Source organism: Camelus ferus, chromosome 2 (assembly GCF_009834535.1).
Source record: "Camelus ferus isolate YT-003-E chromosome 2, BCGSAC_Cfer_1.0, whole genome shotgun sequence".
Classification (NCBI taxonomy): Eukaryota; Metazoa; Chordata; class Mammalia; order Artiodactyla; family Camelidae; genus Camelus; species Camelus ferus.
This window is the reverse complement of record NC_045697.1, coordinates 74,671,937-74,689,918: the sequence shown is the minus strand read 5'-3', so window position 1 is coordinate 74,689,918 and position 17,982 is coordinate 74,671,937. Positions and strand designations below refer to the sequence as shown.

The following is a 17,982-nucleotide window of genomic DNA, read 5'->3' as shown; positions in this document are numbered from 1 at the left end:
TGTTTTTTATTAAGGGCCCCACTTGTGATAATTATGGTTATCCTCAAACAGTATAAAAAAGTGTTGGAAATTGAGCAGATTCACTAATGCCTTGCTGATTTGTGAACTGATCTTTTCAAGTTAAGAACGTCCACGTCAGGTTTAAATTATAACATTATGAATAGACTCAAATTCCTGGGAAAAAAACCCTTTTGTGAAAATTACCACAAAATATACTAAGCAGGGATTCAAGACAAATGAGACCATTTTTGATTTTTTAAGAAGCCTGGAAAAGGCAAACAGCAAAAATTGTTTAATGTTAGTCATTTTGATATCTATATTATTATATATGTGTGTATATATATTTGTAATGAATATAAAGCATACTTCAAATACTGAGAGTTTTTAATAAAATTTTGATAAATTAAAATATAATTTTTTTCTTAGTGTATATGACTATATGATGGTTTCCTTACTTATAAAATATATGTTCATAATTTTCCCTGCCAATAATACTAAAATGTTTTATAGTCAGTTTTTTTCTTTACTATTGTAGGGACATGTTAAACTGGCTAAATTTGGACTTTACCACATGACAGCATATGGTGATGATGTTGATTTCCCAATTGGGTAAGAATATGTATGTTTTCTGAGTTCTGTCTTAAACTTTGTAATCTTTGATAAAGTATGTATTTTGTTAATTATTACTTATATTACTTTTTCACACAAAACTAGCTCTTTTAAATTAAACATATCCTAAATTTCCACATATTTTTCAAAGAATAGACAGTGGGTTTTTGCCAGCATACAAAAGTTCCCTGATGTTGACCTTTTTCACCTTTAATGTTTACTGGTTGATTTTATTTCATTCAGAACTAGATAAATATAAGTCAAGAAGTCTGCCCAGATTCTCACTTAGTGATAATGTGTGTTCCTCAAGACTGAAAAATTACTCTCGTATTATTCTCTAATGTTGCAAAAATTAATTCCCTGTTCTCTAAGATATTACTGTACATTAAGACTTAAATCAAATCATTGTAGATATCAGAGGTAATGGGGTAGATTCTATACCTGAAAATCTGTGTTTAATTTTGGAGAGGTTTATTTGATCACTTCTCACATGGAATTCCAGATTTGTGTTGGTCTCCAGAAAGGAATGAAAGTTGATTTCATCCTGTACTCAATTGTGTGCTTTTGATATAGATTTTTTATATATTTAGTAGTTGCTTTTTAAACATGTTAATAATATAATTCTTTAATAAGTGTTTAATTTTGACATTAACTTAGATATATAGAAGTTACAAAATAGTACAAAGAATTCCTGTATAACCTTCATTCAAGATTCCTCAGAAATTGACATTTCCCTGCATTTGTCTCATCTCTTTCTTTTCTCTTACACATATGTGTGTATGTATAAATTTTTTTCTGAATCATTTAAGAGTTGTAATGTACATAATGGCCTTTTACCCCTAAATACTTCACTTTATATTTCCTAAAGAAAAGAATTTTCTTACAGAACCATGAAACAATTATCAAAACCAGGAAATTAAAATTGATATAATACTGTTATCTAGAGATCTTAAGCATCTTTTCCAATTACTGTGAGATTGTTTTTAATAATATCTATTTGTGTTTTGCTTTTTGGGCTCTCTAAAGACAGTCCTATCACTCCATTATTGGGAATTGTGGTTTGGAGTTATGGAGTGAGTTTCTGCAGGAGAATATTGTTTAAAGAGATGTTTAAAAAAAAAGGTCTCATTTTAAAATCACCTTTTATCTTTTTAAGTTATACTGTAGGTTTTCTTACTTAAAATTTTTACTACTTAGGTCATAACTAATAACCTTAAACTGTCTAGTCATTCTTTCCTTTATTTATTAAGAAAATATTTATTGAACACCTTTTCTTCTGGCTGCTTGATATACAAAAGTGGATAAAGTCAGTTCCCATCTTGAAGAAGCTCATTGTTTAATGGGAAAATTTTCTATTTTGATGGCTCACTTATTAATGTGCATACATTCATAATCTTATAGTTTTGTGTATCAAAACTTGTGGCATAGGCAACAGTTTTCACACTCAAGAAAACAAAATTTTGTAACAATAGCCTATCCTTTATTTGTTTAAAAAACCTTTTGCATATAATTAAAATTCATTGCAGAGCTCTAGTATCTTCATCACATGTGATCATTGCCTTTTGAGTAGCTTTTAAGAAGCTGCAGTAAACGTGCTTCTTCATTTTGTCTAAGTTTGTATAAGAGAGAAATCTAAAAACAAAACAAACGAAAATTACTTTAATTTTGTACCTTTTACTTAAAGGTGCTTTGGGTTTTAGTGATGAATAGAAGAAAGCAAGTGATTTTTCTTAAAGCACATAAAGCATTTTGAAGAGTTAATGTTTGAATTTTAAATGCTTGGATTGAATTGGTCTTGTGTGCCATTTGGTTTGGCTTACTTTGAAATCTTAGACCCAAAAGGTCTGACCAGAAGGTATCAAAGAGAAAAATATGAAACATTAGCCAGGAAAAATAAAGTGATCAAACAGCTAAGGCATGAAAGAAAACATTTACACCAGAAGAAGCTTGCAGTTGGTTCAAAAGACAAATATTAAGAAACAACAAAGTAAAATGTTAACATCTGTTTCAAAATATTGTAGAGTCAGAAATTGGACATTTATTTCAGTTGGCCAGTAGCTTAATACCTTGTTAAAACATCAAACAGATGATGAAAAGCACGTATATTTATTTCAGCAGTCAGTACTCACAGCAGAGTTCTGGTAATTTTCTTTGGGTGTTAAAGTACTATGCTACAGAAGGGATTCTTGCTAAAAGGAGATAATCTACATTAAAAAAAAATCGTAGGGCTTATTACTTTTATTAATTAATTTAATCAGTTTTTGATTGGAAGGAAAATTAGAATTCTGGGGGCAAAAGTCACATGCATGCTTCTAGAGATCACCAGTTGGAAGTTTTATTTATTTATTATTATTTTTGTAATTTAAAGGTAGGTTTTATTGAAGTGTAGTCAGTTTACAATGTTGTGTCAATTTCTGGTGTACAGCATAATGTCCCAGTCATACATATACATACATATATTCATTTTCATATTCTTTTTCATTAAGGGTTATTGTAAGATATTGGATATACTTCCCTGTGCTATACAGAAGAAATTTGTTTTTTACATATATATATATAGTAGTTAATATTTGCAAATCTCTAACTCCCAAGTTTATCCCCTCCCTCCCACTCCAGTAACCATAAGATTGTTTAATGTTACAAACAGTGTTGCTAAAAATACTATATATTGTGTACATCTGCAAAAGTTTCCCCAAGGAAACTATTTTTTTAGAATGATCTCCATAATATATTTTGTGTGAAAAAGAAAGGGTACAGAATAGTGCGTGTTGTGTATGCTTCCCTATGGGACAATGGTGATGGTTGGTCAAATTTATTCATACATGAATATATATGGGTGACTGGAGTATAGAGATGGGAAAGAGTCTTACTTTTCAATTTATATGTATTTTACAGATTTTGACATTCCTAGCATTCAAAAGAACAAATACTGTTTTCAGAGATAAAATGTACTTTAAACAAGAGTTAAGTATAACACAACATTGTAAAATGACTATAACTCAATAAAAAAAAAACTATTTAAAAAAAAAAGAGTTAAGTATAAAGAAAAGATAGTAAGGAAGAAGGGAAAACACCTGGAAGCCTGGAAGACTGAAAGAAGACAATGTGTTAACACAGAGGAAAGCAGAGAAAAGAACTAATGTTGTAGAGATAGGTTTTAAATTACTTGAGACTCATATATTTGCTCTTTATTCCTAGACATAAAGACTTGTATTATGATGGTTAGTTTAGAATTCTTCATAGCAAGAATTGTTAATTTATTGCATTGAGCTTTTGCATAGATCTTACTGTACTGACAGTAAAAATGTACTGCTGCATACTTCTTTTCCTGTTTATAGTTTATAGTCATTATTCATTTTTAAAATATATCATTGTAGGTATCCATCATACTTGGCACCTGAGGTAATTGCACAAGGAATTTTCAAGACGAGTGATCATGTACCAAGTGAAAAACCGTTGCCTTCTGGCCCCAAATCAGATGTCTGGTCTCTTGGAATCATTTTATTTGAGCTTTGTGTGGTATGTATGAAGAAATAATAAATTAATAAGAATAAGTTGTATATTTATTAGAAAAATATTTTTGGATAGGAAAGCTATTAAGTAATAATATGTTTTTGCTTTGTAAATTGACCAGACATAAGGAGAAAAGACTTAAATCTCAATTTTACTTTTTAAAAAATCCTGCTTAATGATTTTTTTGTATATTATGTTGGTATATATATCTAGAAATGTTTACACTTTTATTAAGTATGAAAAATTTACACTTTACTAAGTGAAAAGATTAAACATATTTAGAAAAGCTTACACTGAAACTGCCTACACACTTTGGTATGTTCATACTCTCTTTCTCTTCTGTGGTATTCTTTCTTCCTCAAATACCTTCTGTCCTGTTCTGTCTCCTATAAGACTCACTTTGTAATTGAGTTTGCTTTTTATGAGGCCTTCCCCAAATATCCTCTATATTTATTAAGGTAATAAAGACTACACAGCTATTAAAAGCAAAAGAATTAAAAATACAGTAACTTAAAGAACATAGATGTTTTCATCCCTCATTTAACTGTCACAGAAAGTTAGAGTGGGCTCTGTTCCACAGTGTCTTGTAGAAACCTAGCCTGTCAGGGTTGGCTCCACCATTCTAACCATCTAATTTCCAAAAATATTTTTATCATCTTTTTTAGCCATAGGAAAAGGAGAGGAATGAGTCTTTAAGAAGATGATGTAAAATTGCAAATATCCAACTTTGTACTTTTCACTAGTGATCAGTTTACTCATGTGACCACATATAGGTGCAAGAATGGATTTGGAGGGTCAACTAACAGGGTCATGTTCAAAATGAGAATAATATTGAGGGACAACTAACATTTTGTCGATCCTGTGTCCAAACACCTGCCAGGATTAGGTCCCTATCTTCTTTGCTCTCCTGTTATAGCATTTGTCACATTTATCTGCTTTACTTGAACTATGAGGTCTTTAGAGGCAGACATTTTTATTATTCATCTATTGTTCTGTCTTCCAAGGGGTTTTTAAAGTATTTTGAAAGTCTAACTCATTGATATTTACCGTATCTAAGAGTTAGGTTAACATTATTTTCTTCATTTTGTGCATTTTGAGAATTAATACAACAACAGAAGTAGTAATGCATAATAGCCAAGTTTTGTGGTTAGACAGAACTGGGTTTGAAATCTAATGCAGGAAAGTATAGCTGTGTGACTTAGGGTAACTAACCCAACTTCTTAAGGCTTTGGCTCCACTCCCATAAATAGTAGTAGTATCTATATCGTAAAGCTGTTGGAAAAAGTAAATGACATAATGTATATAAAGTACTTGGATACTTAATGTATATAAAGAATTGAGTGTTGAATTGTGAACAGTCTATAAATGTTAGATTTTATTATTAATTTTAAAATATTCATAATAACATGGTAGCATACACATTGGTATTGCTTTTTCTAAGGGAAAATGCCAGATTTTCTGATTCTTTGCTGTCCTTCATCTAGACCATCTTACTTTTCATTGATTTAAAATGATAGTAAATCTTATTTTTGTTTAAAATCATAGCCTAAATGAAGAATTTTATTGGAATGTGATTGTGAAGTATATATATAAGTGTAAATGTGAAGTGTATAGCGTTTTCTTTTTATTACCATCACCTGTATTTAAACTCTTTACTAATGATCTAAGTATGCCTTATATGAGTAATTCAATTTAGCAAATGTTGATGAGTATTTACTGTGTATATAGCAATGCAGTAGTGAATAAACTGTGATTTAGATGCACTGTCAAAGAGCTTATAATTTAATGTAAATTCATAAACTTTGAAGATAAACACCAGAGAGCTGTGTGAAATCCAAGAAAGTAAGTATTAATACCGTCACAGAGGCTTCATGACATTTTATGTGCTGCCGAAAGTTTAGACAGTCTAATTTTAGGATGGCTTAAATCTTCCTCTACCTCATCAAATCTTTAGATTTCATACAAAATATTAAGATATAAATTAATAACACACCAACATTTAACAAAAGGAACTTTTGGTACACTAGAAATTCTAAGGAAATAGATGAGAAGCTATAACATTTTGCTAGGAAGCTCTTGCCATATCACCAGAAAGTCAGTACAGCTACTCTGCCACCCAGAAGTTTCCATAGTCCAAAAGATGTATAGGAACTCTGTATTAAAAGATGAATGCATATCTGAGAAACACCAAGCATCTGAAGTTGACATCTATGAAAAAGAAACAATGAATAGAATTTACATTCTATTTACAGTAGAAAGGACTCTAAAATAAATGTTATGTGTTTTTTAAGAGAGAAAGGAAAAAACTAAATTCATGAAACAAATATAGAAATATAGAAACTAGAAGTCAAGGACATTTACTGAAAAAAATGAGAACCAGTTAAGAGTTTTAAGAAAAAAAAATCTATTTGTAATAAAGAAATAAAGAACTAAATAGATCAATCATAGGAAACTGGACACACTAAACACTGATTAATTCTCCCAGAATATGACACAAAGAGATAAAGAGATTGAAAATATAAAAGAAATTTTCAAAGACAGGGAATATAGATTCAGACATTCTAATATTTGTACCAGAAGTAGAAAGTGAAGTTCTCAGTTTGGAAGAACCTACTAATTACCTCGCAAGGCAAGAGAAAAACATCACAACATACAAACAACAACAACAATAAGTATCTAGAAATCTCATACTAAACTTTTAGGAGATGACCTATGATGACATAATGGGTAACATTTATTGAGCACTTTGTAAGTGCCAGGTACTTGTATAATCTATTTACATCTATTATCTCAATCAATACTCACACCAGCCTTACAAAGTTTATCTAGTTACTGTCTTTACTGTACAAATTAGGAAACTGAGGTACAGAGAGGTTAAACAACCTGTCCTGGTTACATAATAGTAAGCAGTTAAGCAGATTTGTATCCATCAATCTGTATCCAAAGCTTTACACACCTTTAACCAACACACTAAGCTGCCTTTTACTAAGCTCTGGTGTCTTTATCAGTGTTAATGAGAGAATCTTAAAGTATGCCAGAAAGAAAAGGCATATTACCTACAAAGAATATCAGTTAGATTGGCACTGAACTTCTTAGCAGTGTGAATGCAAGAAAACAGTGGCCAATACTATCAAAGTGCTAAGAGAAAATAATTTTGAATTTTGAATTCTTTAACTCACAAAATTAACATTCAGAAGTGAGAATGAAATAAAGGATACAGTCTGCCCTCTGTATTCTGTTGCATCTACGAATGCAACCAACTTCAGATTGAAAACATTTGAAAAAAAATTTCCAGAAAGTTCCAAAAAGCAAGACTTGAACTTGCCATACGACAGCAACTGTTTACATTGATTTACATCTATTTACATATTATTTGCATTTTATTAGGTATTATAAGTAATCTAGAGATGATTTAACATGTACAGGAGGATATGCAAGTATTACACAATCTTATATAAGGGACTTGAGCAACAGTGGATGTGGGTATCTGAGTGGGTCCTGGGACCAACCAACCCCCTGTGGGTAGCAAGAAGTGACCATATAGAACTTTGATAGACACGAAGAGAAAATTACTAGTAAGGAAATAACATGAGTCAGTCTGTAGGCCTATGTAGGCCCAGTGTAATCAAATTTACCTGCTTTGTGTGTCTATGTGTGTGCGTCTGTGTGTGTGTTCATCACAGGGTAGGTAAGTAGTAAGTAGTAAGCATTTAGACTGAAAAGTTATAGTGGAGCCATATCCTAGAAGACTTTGAATGCTGTATTGAGAAGTATATATTTAGTTATATAGGGTATGTGGGACCATTTAAAGTTTTTAAACAAGATATTGATGAAATCAAACCTGCATTTTTAGAAGGTTAATATTGATAATAGTATAAGAAATTGAGAAAAAAGAAGAATGGCAACTTTTTTCAATGATCTCTCCACTTGTAGTTCTATTTCAGTAAGTTCTTAAGAAAGTGTTTCCTCTCTATTTAAAAAAAAAAAAGAAAAGCAGTCTCTTTCTCTACATAAAGACCAGGTTATCTTCTTAAGCCTTCTCCTTCTGAGCCTGTTTAAAGGATCATAGAAGTTTAATTTGATTATAATAAGAAAAACATAGCAGTAGCCAACATTTATGAAGTATTTTCTTTGTGCAGAAAATGCTAAGTGTTTTTTTATACATTATATAACCCTCACTGCAACCTGCATGGCATTCCAGTTTAGAAGTGAGAAAAGTGAGACTTAATGTAGTTAAGTAATTTGCTCAACATACATGACTTGGGATGAATACTCCAACTTGGCACACAGTAGTTGTTGAACCCATAATCATTGAAGTTGTAAGTGTTTGATTCCAGACTCCATTCCAAGGAGCCCCTTGAAGCCAATTAATAGGGGACAATTAAAATATAATGCATGTGTCTTAAAGAAATATATCAGGTGCTATGGGAACACAAAGATGGTTGTCTAAGTCATCGTGGAAAGAGGAAGGAGCATCATGGAATGTTTCCTAATGGAGACAACAGATGACCTGGATTGTGATATATAAGTAAGAATTATTGGGTAGATGAAAGGGTAATAAGAATCTTTCCGAGGAGTCATCTTGGTCTCTTAATCAAATAAGATTCCTAGTAGCCTGGAGTTTCTCTAGACAACCAGGTATAAGTGAGTCTCAAAAGTGAAGAATGCTTGAGATCAAGCTAGAATATAATGATCATTAGAAATGTGAAATATTTGAATGTTAAATATTATGCAACTTTTAAAAAAATGTTATGTCCCCAATGATTTGTCTTTAGTGGAGCTAACTCAAAAATATAATAAAACCTCTAAAGAGAAATAGAAGTACCTAATAAAATCATTTTCAGCTCTGAAAAAAAAAAAGACCATCATAAGAAAAATGATGTAAATGTTAACAAAATTTCTCTTCCTATTTTATTTAGGGAAGAAAATTATTTCAGAGTTTGGATATTTCTGAAAGACTAAAATTTTTGCTTACATTAGGTAAGTGTCTCACAATTAATTGTCTTTCAAATGTAGATATAATCTTTAGTGACTGTAATCATGCACATTGAGGATGTGTTCTTCTAAATAGTGAATACACTGAAATATCTTTACTTTCTTCAAATTTTTTAATGATCAGTGGTAAGCATTAGCAGAACAGTTTAAGAAATGCCTTTTGAAATATTATAATAGATCTTTCCTTATTCACTATGGCATTATAATGTGCATGGATACAGTCTTAGCTTTATGATCTAGCCAAGTAAACTAACTTGTGAAATCAAAATATGAGAATATAAAATTGTACTTCTCTGTAGCAGTTACCTTCAGACAATGTCTTAACTTTTGAGCTTTCTGTTTGATGAATCATATGTGAATACTGTATTGACTAAGGAAGAATATTATTTTTCCTTATAACAACCTCATATATTGTACATGCATATTAGATACAAATATTTGTAATTCAAACTTGTAAATTTGTGTAATCTACTTAAGAGTAGAATAAATTAAACACGGGTGGTAAAAAGGAGATAGAGCACTTTGTGTAAAAGAGTGACAGATTGGTGTCCAGGTTAATAAGGTTTACAAATAAGGATATGTACAAGATAATATGTAAATATTAAATAATAATGAATTGTAAACAAAATTGCATAAAATTTTACCATATTTACCACTTTAATTTCAAAGATTGATAATATAACTATTAAGGAGTCTTGGAGATTTCTAAATGTAGTCTACAGACTAAAACTTACACTTTAAATTCCAGAGAAATATGTGTATATTCTCCAAATTGTGTGTAATAAAAATAGTCTTATAATCATAAAAATATAATAAAGCCTTTTTAAAGAGTAATATGTGTGAGAGAGAGAGGGAGAGAGAGAATCTTTACCTCCTTGAATCACTCCTTTATCCCACTATTTAAGCTGCTCTTTTTCAGTAGCTGTGATTCAATTACTGCTTAGTATCTGAAGTCTTTATTTTTATCAAAACATGTAAGTAAAGTTAACAAAGTCTCAAGCTTTTTAATACTCCAAGTTCCAAAACTGCATTATGCAATTAAAAAAATTTTATCAGAGCTCAATTTCCATTTGATAAATTAGAAAAGCAGCTTTAATTCATATGATTTTTCTCTTTTATAGACTGTGTAGATGACACTATAATAGTTTTGGCTGAAGAGCATGGTTGTCTGGACATTATAAAGGTTTGTCACAAATCTTCTATTGAAAATTTATTTTGCATACGTGGGATCCAGTAGCAAACTGTTTTATAGCTGTGTTTATTTCTCTACATATTTGCTGTTTCACAGAGTGACAAACTAATACGAATTTGTATAAAGTCCAAATAAAGACTTTCAAAACATGTCGGAACGTCCTTAAGTAGCAAACATTTAAGTAATATAAAATTTTAAGTGGATCATTTAAAATAGTTCTTTTCTCTCTTTATTTACCAGGAACTTCCTGAAAATGTGATAGATCTTTTGAAGAAGTGCCTCACCTTCCACCCTTCCAAGAGGTTGATATTAAGAGTTTGGGATTATTACTGAGATCCTAACATATAAGTAGTGAATTTTTTAATACTAATGGATTAAATAAGAATATTTACACTTATAGTAATATGTAATTTATATCAGTACCATAACTGTTAGTTATGGTTTTAATGTATGGTAATAAAAGAAGAAAAAGTAATTAAACCATGGTCAGAAAATGAGCATATACCAAAGAAGTTACTAGTTCATTTTCTAGCCTCCAATTAGAAAATCAGCTAAACTGTGGAATGTAGATATTCCACAAATGATATGAGATACAAATGATATGATACAAGTGATATGAGAAAAAATGAGAACAAAAGTTTATTGGCAAATATGTATTATAGAAAAGAACCCAGATAAACCATGAGATGAGTTAACAATCACTGATAATATAAAAGGATTTCTTAGAAGTTGTATTATTTATTTTCATTTGATGATGTCACTGTTAGCCATACAGTTATCCCTAAACTCTGTATGTATGTAATATTTGAAAATAATGTATTCCAATTTGTCTTTAGAAAAACATCTTTATTAAGATGTGTTAGGAAGAGAGGAATGGTATTTAAAGCATAGCTTGGGGTAAATATACCACATTAAACTAAGACTAGGAAGAAAACCAAAAGTATTATCAGTTTAAATTTTTATTACTTAATTAAGATATTCAGTAAAGGAGGTACATGATGGTCAAGCTAAAAGTAAACAGTGGAGATACTCATATGTAATAACTTTTGATACATCATAAATTTAGTACAAAAAGCACAACAAAGGTAAAAAAATTCAGCATTTACTTGCAGTCACTTGATTATTTTTTAAGACTCTACTAAGACTCTAATAAAGGAGAGCTTTATTATTTTCTATACTAATAAGGTGTTTAAGACTTTTAACTATCCACTTGAAGATGTGCCATTATTCTAGGGTAATTTTGAAGACTTTCATTCATGCTGTGCATTTTAAATGTGTTTCTTAAGGCCAACCCCGGATGAATTAATGCAGGACAAGGTGTTCAGTGAAGTGTCACCCTTACATATTCCCTTTACCAAACCTGCCAGCCTGTTTTCATCTTCTCTGAGATGTGCTGATTTAACTCTGCCTGAGGATATCAGTCAGCTGTGTAAAGGTAATCATAACTAAGGCAAAGAATATGAGCCTTGTTTTAAAACCTTGTCCTACTTTCATTTTTGAACTTATCATCAATATATATATTTACATTAGTGAGATTTTATGGATACTTATCTGAGAATTAAGAAATAATTCTGGAAGTGGTTAAAATATAACTAAACTTTTAATCCTTTAAATTTAAATTACTTTGGACCAAGAACTTTAAGAATTGAGGAAAGGAAGTAGTACCAAAAATTTTTTTTATTATGCAAACCAAAGTCCTATTTCATCTCAAATTTAAACCTAAAGTCAAATCATCTAATTTCTGATGGAATTTCCACTAAACCAATATTTATACATCATATTGCTTATAATTTATTTTAAATGATCTCAAAAAATCATATTATTGGTAGGAGGTCCATATCATTATATTCCACATTTATAACAGAATATCACTTTTTCTCTTTTCATTTCTCTGGTGAAGATTAAAACTCCCAGAATGTGTTTTTTAGGGACACCAGTAAGGTACTTTTATACTGAAAAGTTATCATGGCATAAGTCATGCCATAAAATATTTACTAAACATTCATTCAGTCAAATATTTATTGACTTCCTACTACGTTTCGTACACTGTATCTTCAAGTATCATTCACGCCAAATGGGGAGGCAGACAAACATTTAGTCTCACAATTGCTATTGTAAATGAAGGTCAATATGAACATAGTGAAGTGGAAGCAAAACCTACCTGAGACATCAAGAGAGACTTCTCAGAAGAGGCAGCAATTGCCTCAATACACAAAGGATGGGGCAATTTTTGTTGATTCCTTACCCAAACACTTTTTCTTGCCCTTATTTCTATCCCACAGAGCTCAATATATCTGAGATATATAGGATATATATCCCATATATCTCTGATAAAGAAGGTAAAAATTATACTTTTTCTCAAAAAAACTGAATGTACAACCAATATGTAAATCTGCGTTTCATCCTCTGTGCATTTTGTAGTATGAATATTCTAAAGGGAGTCTTACTACGTTCTTCAGTTTTTACTTTTCTAAAATGTCAGCTATTATTGCCTATTGCCTTTTAATAAAAGCAGAAAGTGTGATAACTATGATTCTTTTTAATTTGCCATTAATAGATATAAACAGTGATTACCTGGCAGAAAGATCTATTGAAGAAGTGTATTACCTATGGTGTTTAGCTGGAGGTGACTTGGAAAAAGAGCTTGTGAATAAGGAAATCATTCGATCCAAACCACCTATCTGCACACTCCCCAAGTAAGGAAAGAAAACTTCTCTTGGAAATGAGAAAAATCTAGTAATGACATTTTTAAAATTTGATATTCTTTTCTTTTGGTAGACATTCCAACAAAGTGATTATGAACGCAATTTGAAGTCAATAGCTTGTTTTCTTGGCTGGAGTTTCTAATTGCAGAGTTCCCATCAATGTTTTTATTATTTTTAATAAATATTGTTTTTAATAAAGAATTTACTTTATGATCTATTTGAAATAAAGTTATTATGAAATCTCTCACAGTAATTGGTGATCAATAAATGAAAAATGTGCAAATTAGAAAAGACAGTAATGTTTAAGAGAGCTAATAAACTAGGCTAGTGTACCCTTTATGAGGAACTATTTTATACCTCTAATAATATTTTAAAATGTGCTCAGTGACATCATTACTTGTCTAGAGATCTTCACGGTGCTAATTCACTGTTGAAAAAATCTGCAGAACTGTGTAAGTTCTTGGACACCATCCTATAAATTACCTAGAAGTTAAATGATAATGCAGTACTATGGGCCAAAATTGCTACTGTTCCCTTGTTCTTCATATTTATTCAAGAAGTAGAGAACCTGAATCTCTTGCATTTCCACCAGTGCTTTAAAGTTTTAATTTTAGATCCAGGACTAGATTTGATCTTTGTAAGTAACTGTAGAAATCATCTGCTGATCATATTTTTCTTCATGTGTTAAATTTTAGGTTAATTGTTTGAATATAGCATTTGTTCTCTATTTTTCCCCCCTTAAACTGATTTTTAAATATTAACTTTAATTATGCTGTTCATAGAATGAATTAAGTAGAAAATCAGGAAATAAAATGATGGAAATTCCAAGAATAAATGGTTTGAAGGATATAAAAATTCTCAAAAGTAATTCTCTAAAACTCTAAACAGACTCCATGCATTTATTATTCAGCATTCTTTCCCCTGAGAAATGATCATCCTTAGCATTTTTCTTTCTTCTTCCCTTTATCATTTTTTGCTCATATAAACTTCCTCAGGAGCACATTTACATAGTGTCAGGAGAGTAATTTTAGCATTGCACCTGTGTGAACAAAGAGTGTAAATCATACTTTTGTATTCCTAAAATACTTTATATTTATATACTGTATTTATGCCAACTCAACATATATTTTTAAATGTGAATTGTCTGGAGAAACTTTGACCAACAGTTACATTTTTTATTAACCCATTCAGTCTAAAATTTCTTTCTTTTGATGAAGAGATTGATGATGTAGAATACATTTTATTTCCTAGAAGAAATAATAGATTTCTGTGCTCATTAAAATAATTAACTATTTTTTAAATCTCCTTTCAGTTTTCTCTTTGAAGATGGTGAAAGCTTTGGACAAGGTCGAGATAGAAGCTCACTATTAGATGATACCACTGTGACATTGTCATTATGCCAGCTAAGAAATGTAAGAATGGTATTTTGGCAAATTTGCTTCAAATGTTTTTTCTTTCCTTTCCTTTCCTTTTCTTTTTTTTTAAAAATAAAACCTTACAGGTACACATGAAGCTTTAAATTCCTCCCTGATATCATGATATATATGAGAATTTTTTTAAGGTATGTGCCCAAGAATGGCATTATTGGAAAATAGGATCTGTACATCATCAGCTTAGTATATATATTGTCTGATTGTTCACAGAAGTGGTTTTTATCACTTCATCTTTTTACCATAATTGGATAAGGGTTCTCATTTCTCCACATACATAATAACACATGGTATTATCAAGTTTAAAGCAGTTATTGTTCTAAAACAAGTGGAATCATATTTTGCTATAATACTAATTTTTAATTCCCTGATTAAAGTGCAGTTATGTGTCTTTTCATATTTTTGGCCATTTTTTTTATCTCTTTTAGGCATTACTTAGCTCATATCTCTTTCCAGTTTTTTCATTGAGTGATTTTGTATTGATTTGAGGACTTTTAAAAATGTATTCACATATGGATGCTTTGTTGGCTATATACAGGCATACCTCAATGATAGCACTTAGCTTATTGCACTTTGCAGATACTGCATTTTTTTTGCAAATTGAAGATTTGTAGCAACCGTGCATCAGCCAAGCCTGTCAGCCCTATTTTTCCAACAGCATTTGCTTACTTTGTGTCTGTGTGTCACATTTTGGTAATTCTTGTAATATTTCAAACATTTTCATTATTATTATTATATTTGTTATGGTGATCTGTGACCAGTGATCTTTCATGTTACTATTATAATTGTCTTGGGGCACCCTGAATCAAGCCTATATAAGACAGCGAACTTAATCTGTAAATATAGTGTGTGTCTGAGTGTTCCACCAACTGGCTATTCCAATTCTCTCCATCTTCTCTGGCCTCCCTGTTCCCTGAGATGCAAAAATATCGATATTAAGCCAATAAATAACCCTACAGTGGCCTCTAAGTGTTCAAGTGTAAGAAAGAGTTGCACATCTCTCACTTTAAATCAAAAGCTAGAAATGGTTAAGCTTAGTATTGATGAAAGTGTGTCAAAATTTGAGGTAGGCCAAAAGCTAGACCTCTTGTGCCAAACAGCCAAGTTGTCAATAAGAAGAAAAAGTTCTTGAAGGAGAAGAAAAGTGCTACTCCAGTGAACATATGAATGATAAACAAGCAAAACAACCATATTGCTGATAAGGAGAAAGTTGTAGTGGTCTGGATAGATCAAACCAGCCACAGCATTCCCTTCAGCCAAAGCCTAATGTAGAGCAAGGCCAGCTCTCTTCAATGCTGTGAAGGCTGAGAGAGGTGAGGAAGCTGCAGAAGAAAAGTTTGAAGCTAGCAGCACTTGGTTCATGAGGTTTGAGGAAAGAAACCATCTCCAGAAAATAAAAATGCAAGGTGAAGCAGCAAATGCTGATGTATAAACTGCAGCAAGTTATCCTGAAGATCTAGCTAAAATAATTAATGAAGGTGGCTACACTAAACAACAGATTTTCCACGTAGATGAAACAGCCTTATATTGGAAGATGCCATCTAGGACTTTCATAGCTAGGGAGGAGAAGCTAATGCCCGATTTCAAAGGACAGGCTGACCCCTCTTGTTAAGGGCTAATGCCGCTGGTAATGTTAAGTTGAAGGCAATGCTGATTTACCATTCTGAAAACCTTTAGAGCCCTCTAGAATGATGCTCAATCTGCTCTGCCTGTGCTCCATAAATGGAACAACAAAGCCTAGATGACAGCCCATCTATTTACAACGTGGTTTACTAAATATTTTAAGCCAACTGTTGAGATCTACGGCTCAGAAAAAAAATTTTTTTTTCAAAATGTTCCCACTCACTGACAATGCACCTGGTCACCCAAGTGACCTGATGGAGATATACAACAAAACTAATATTTTTTTCATGCCTGCTAACATCCATTCTGCTGCCCACAAATCAAGGGATTCATTTTGACTTTCAAGCCTTTTTCTTTAAGAAGTAAGTTAAGTAAGGCTCTAGCTGCTATGCATAGTGATTCCTCTGATGGATCTAAGCAAAGTCAATTGAACACTTTCTGGAAAGCATTCACCATTCTAGATGCCAATAACAACATTTATAATTCATGGGAAGAGATCAAAATATCCACATTAACAGGAATTTGGAAGAAGTTGATTCCAACCCTCAAGGATGACTTTGAAAGGTTCAAAACTTCAGGGCAAGACAGAACTACAGATGTGTTAGAAATAGCAAGAGAAGTAAAATTAGAAGTGGAGCCTGAAGATGTGACTGAATTGCTTCATTCTTATGATCAAACTTCAAATAACAGATGAGGAGTTGCTTCCTATGGATGAGAAAAGTGGTTTCTTCAGATGGAATCTACTCCTGGTGAAGATGCTGTAAAAATTGTTGAAATGACAACAAAAGATTGAGAATATTATTTAAACTTAGTTGATAAAGCAGCAGTAGGTTTTGAGGGGATTGACTCCAATTTTGAAAGAAATTCTGCTGTGGGTAAAATGCTATCAAACAGCATTGCATGCTTCAGAGAAATAATTCATGAAAAGAAGTGTCAATCGATGCAGCTTACTTTCATTGTTTTATTTTAAGGAGTTGCCATAGCCTCCCCAGCCTTCGGCAGTGACAAGCCTAATCCCTCAGCAACCATCAACATCAATGCAAGACTCCACAGCAGCAAAAAGATTTTATATTATATTATACTCACTGAAGGCTCAGGTGGTGGTTAGCATTTTTTAGCAATGAAGTATTTTTAATTAAGATACGTACATTGTTTTGTTTTTTACATAATGCTATTGTATAATAGACTACAGTAAAAATAACTTTTATAGGTACTAGAAAACCAAAAAATTTGTGTAACTTACTTTATTATGATATTTGCTTTTTTGTGGTGGTCTGGAACCAAACCCACAATATCTTTGAGGTATGCCTGTAGGTACTGCATGTATCCTCTAATCTGTGGCTTTTCCTTTAACTTTTTCATGGTGTCTTTTAATGAATAGAATTCGTAATTTTATTAATGTTTTTCTTTGTAGTCAAATATGTTTTATTTGATATATTTTACTTATTTTAACAGTTAAAGTTATACCAGGATTATAAACATATTTTTTATAAAATTTTTCTGTTTTCTTTCTAAAAGATTTAAAGACTTTTTTCCACATTTAGTCCATTAATTCACTGGCAGATTTTTTTTTTGAATAAGATGTGAGGTAGGTGTCCAATATCATATTTTGTTTATAATAAATAATCCCTTGTCTCAGCACTATATATTGAATAATTCGCCATTTACTTTTTTTGATCTGTAATGCCAACTCTTTCATATATGCATGGATATGTTTCTAGGCTTTTTATTCTGATCTTTGACCTATTTGTATAACCTTAGCCAATTGCACACTACATTAATACATTGTTTTATATGAGATCTTGATGCCTAGCAAGGGAGATCTCCAATTTATTCTCAAATACAAACTCTAACATGGAGTCCTTCTATTTGATTTTTATAATGATCTTGTCAAATTTTATTTTAGAAGTATAGG

General features: G+C 31.3%; 1 protein-coding gene across 9 annotated transcripts in view; it reads left to right on the top strand.

Annotated features, from left to right (window-relative positions):
* Positions 1 to 17,982, top strand: part of TBCK (TBC1 domain containing kinase) — a 172,781-nt gene that overhangs the window by 40,027 nt on the left and 114,772 nt on the right. For all 9 annotated transcript variants that reach the window (XM_014559202.2, XM_032461169.1, XM_032461172.1 and 6 more), the window contains 8 exons: positions 536 to 609; positions 3,987 to 4,128; positions 9,042 to 9,102; positions 10,239 to 10,300; positions 10,550 to 10,611; positions 11,596 to 11,744; positions 12,867 to 13,005; positions 14,327 to 14,426. In XM_014559202.2, the coding sequence (XP_014414688.1) occupies positions 536 to 609; positions 3,987 to 4,128; positions 9,042 to 9,102; positions 10,239 to 10,300; positions 10,550 to 10,611; positions 11,596 to 11,744; positions 12,867 to 13,005; positions 14,327 to 14,426 (789 nt within the window). The remainder of the gene's footprint in view (positions 1 to 535; positions 610 to 3,986; positions 4,129 to 9,041; positions 9,103 to 10,238; positions 10,301 to 10,549; positions 10,612 to 11,595; positions 11,745 to 12,866; positions 13,006 to 14,326; positions 14,427 to 17,982) is intronic.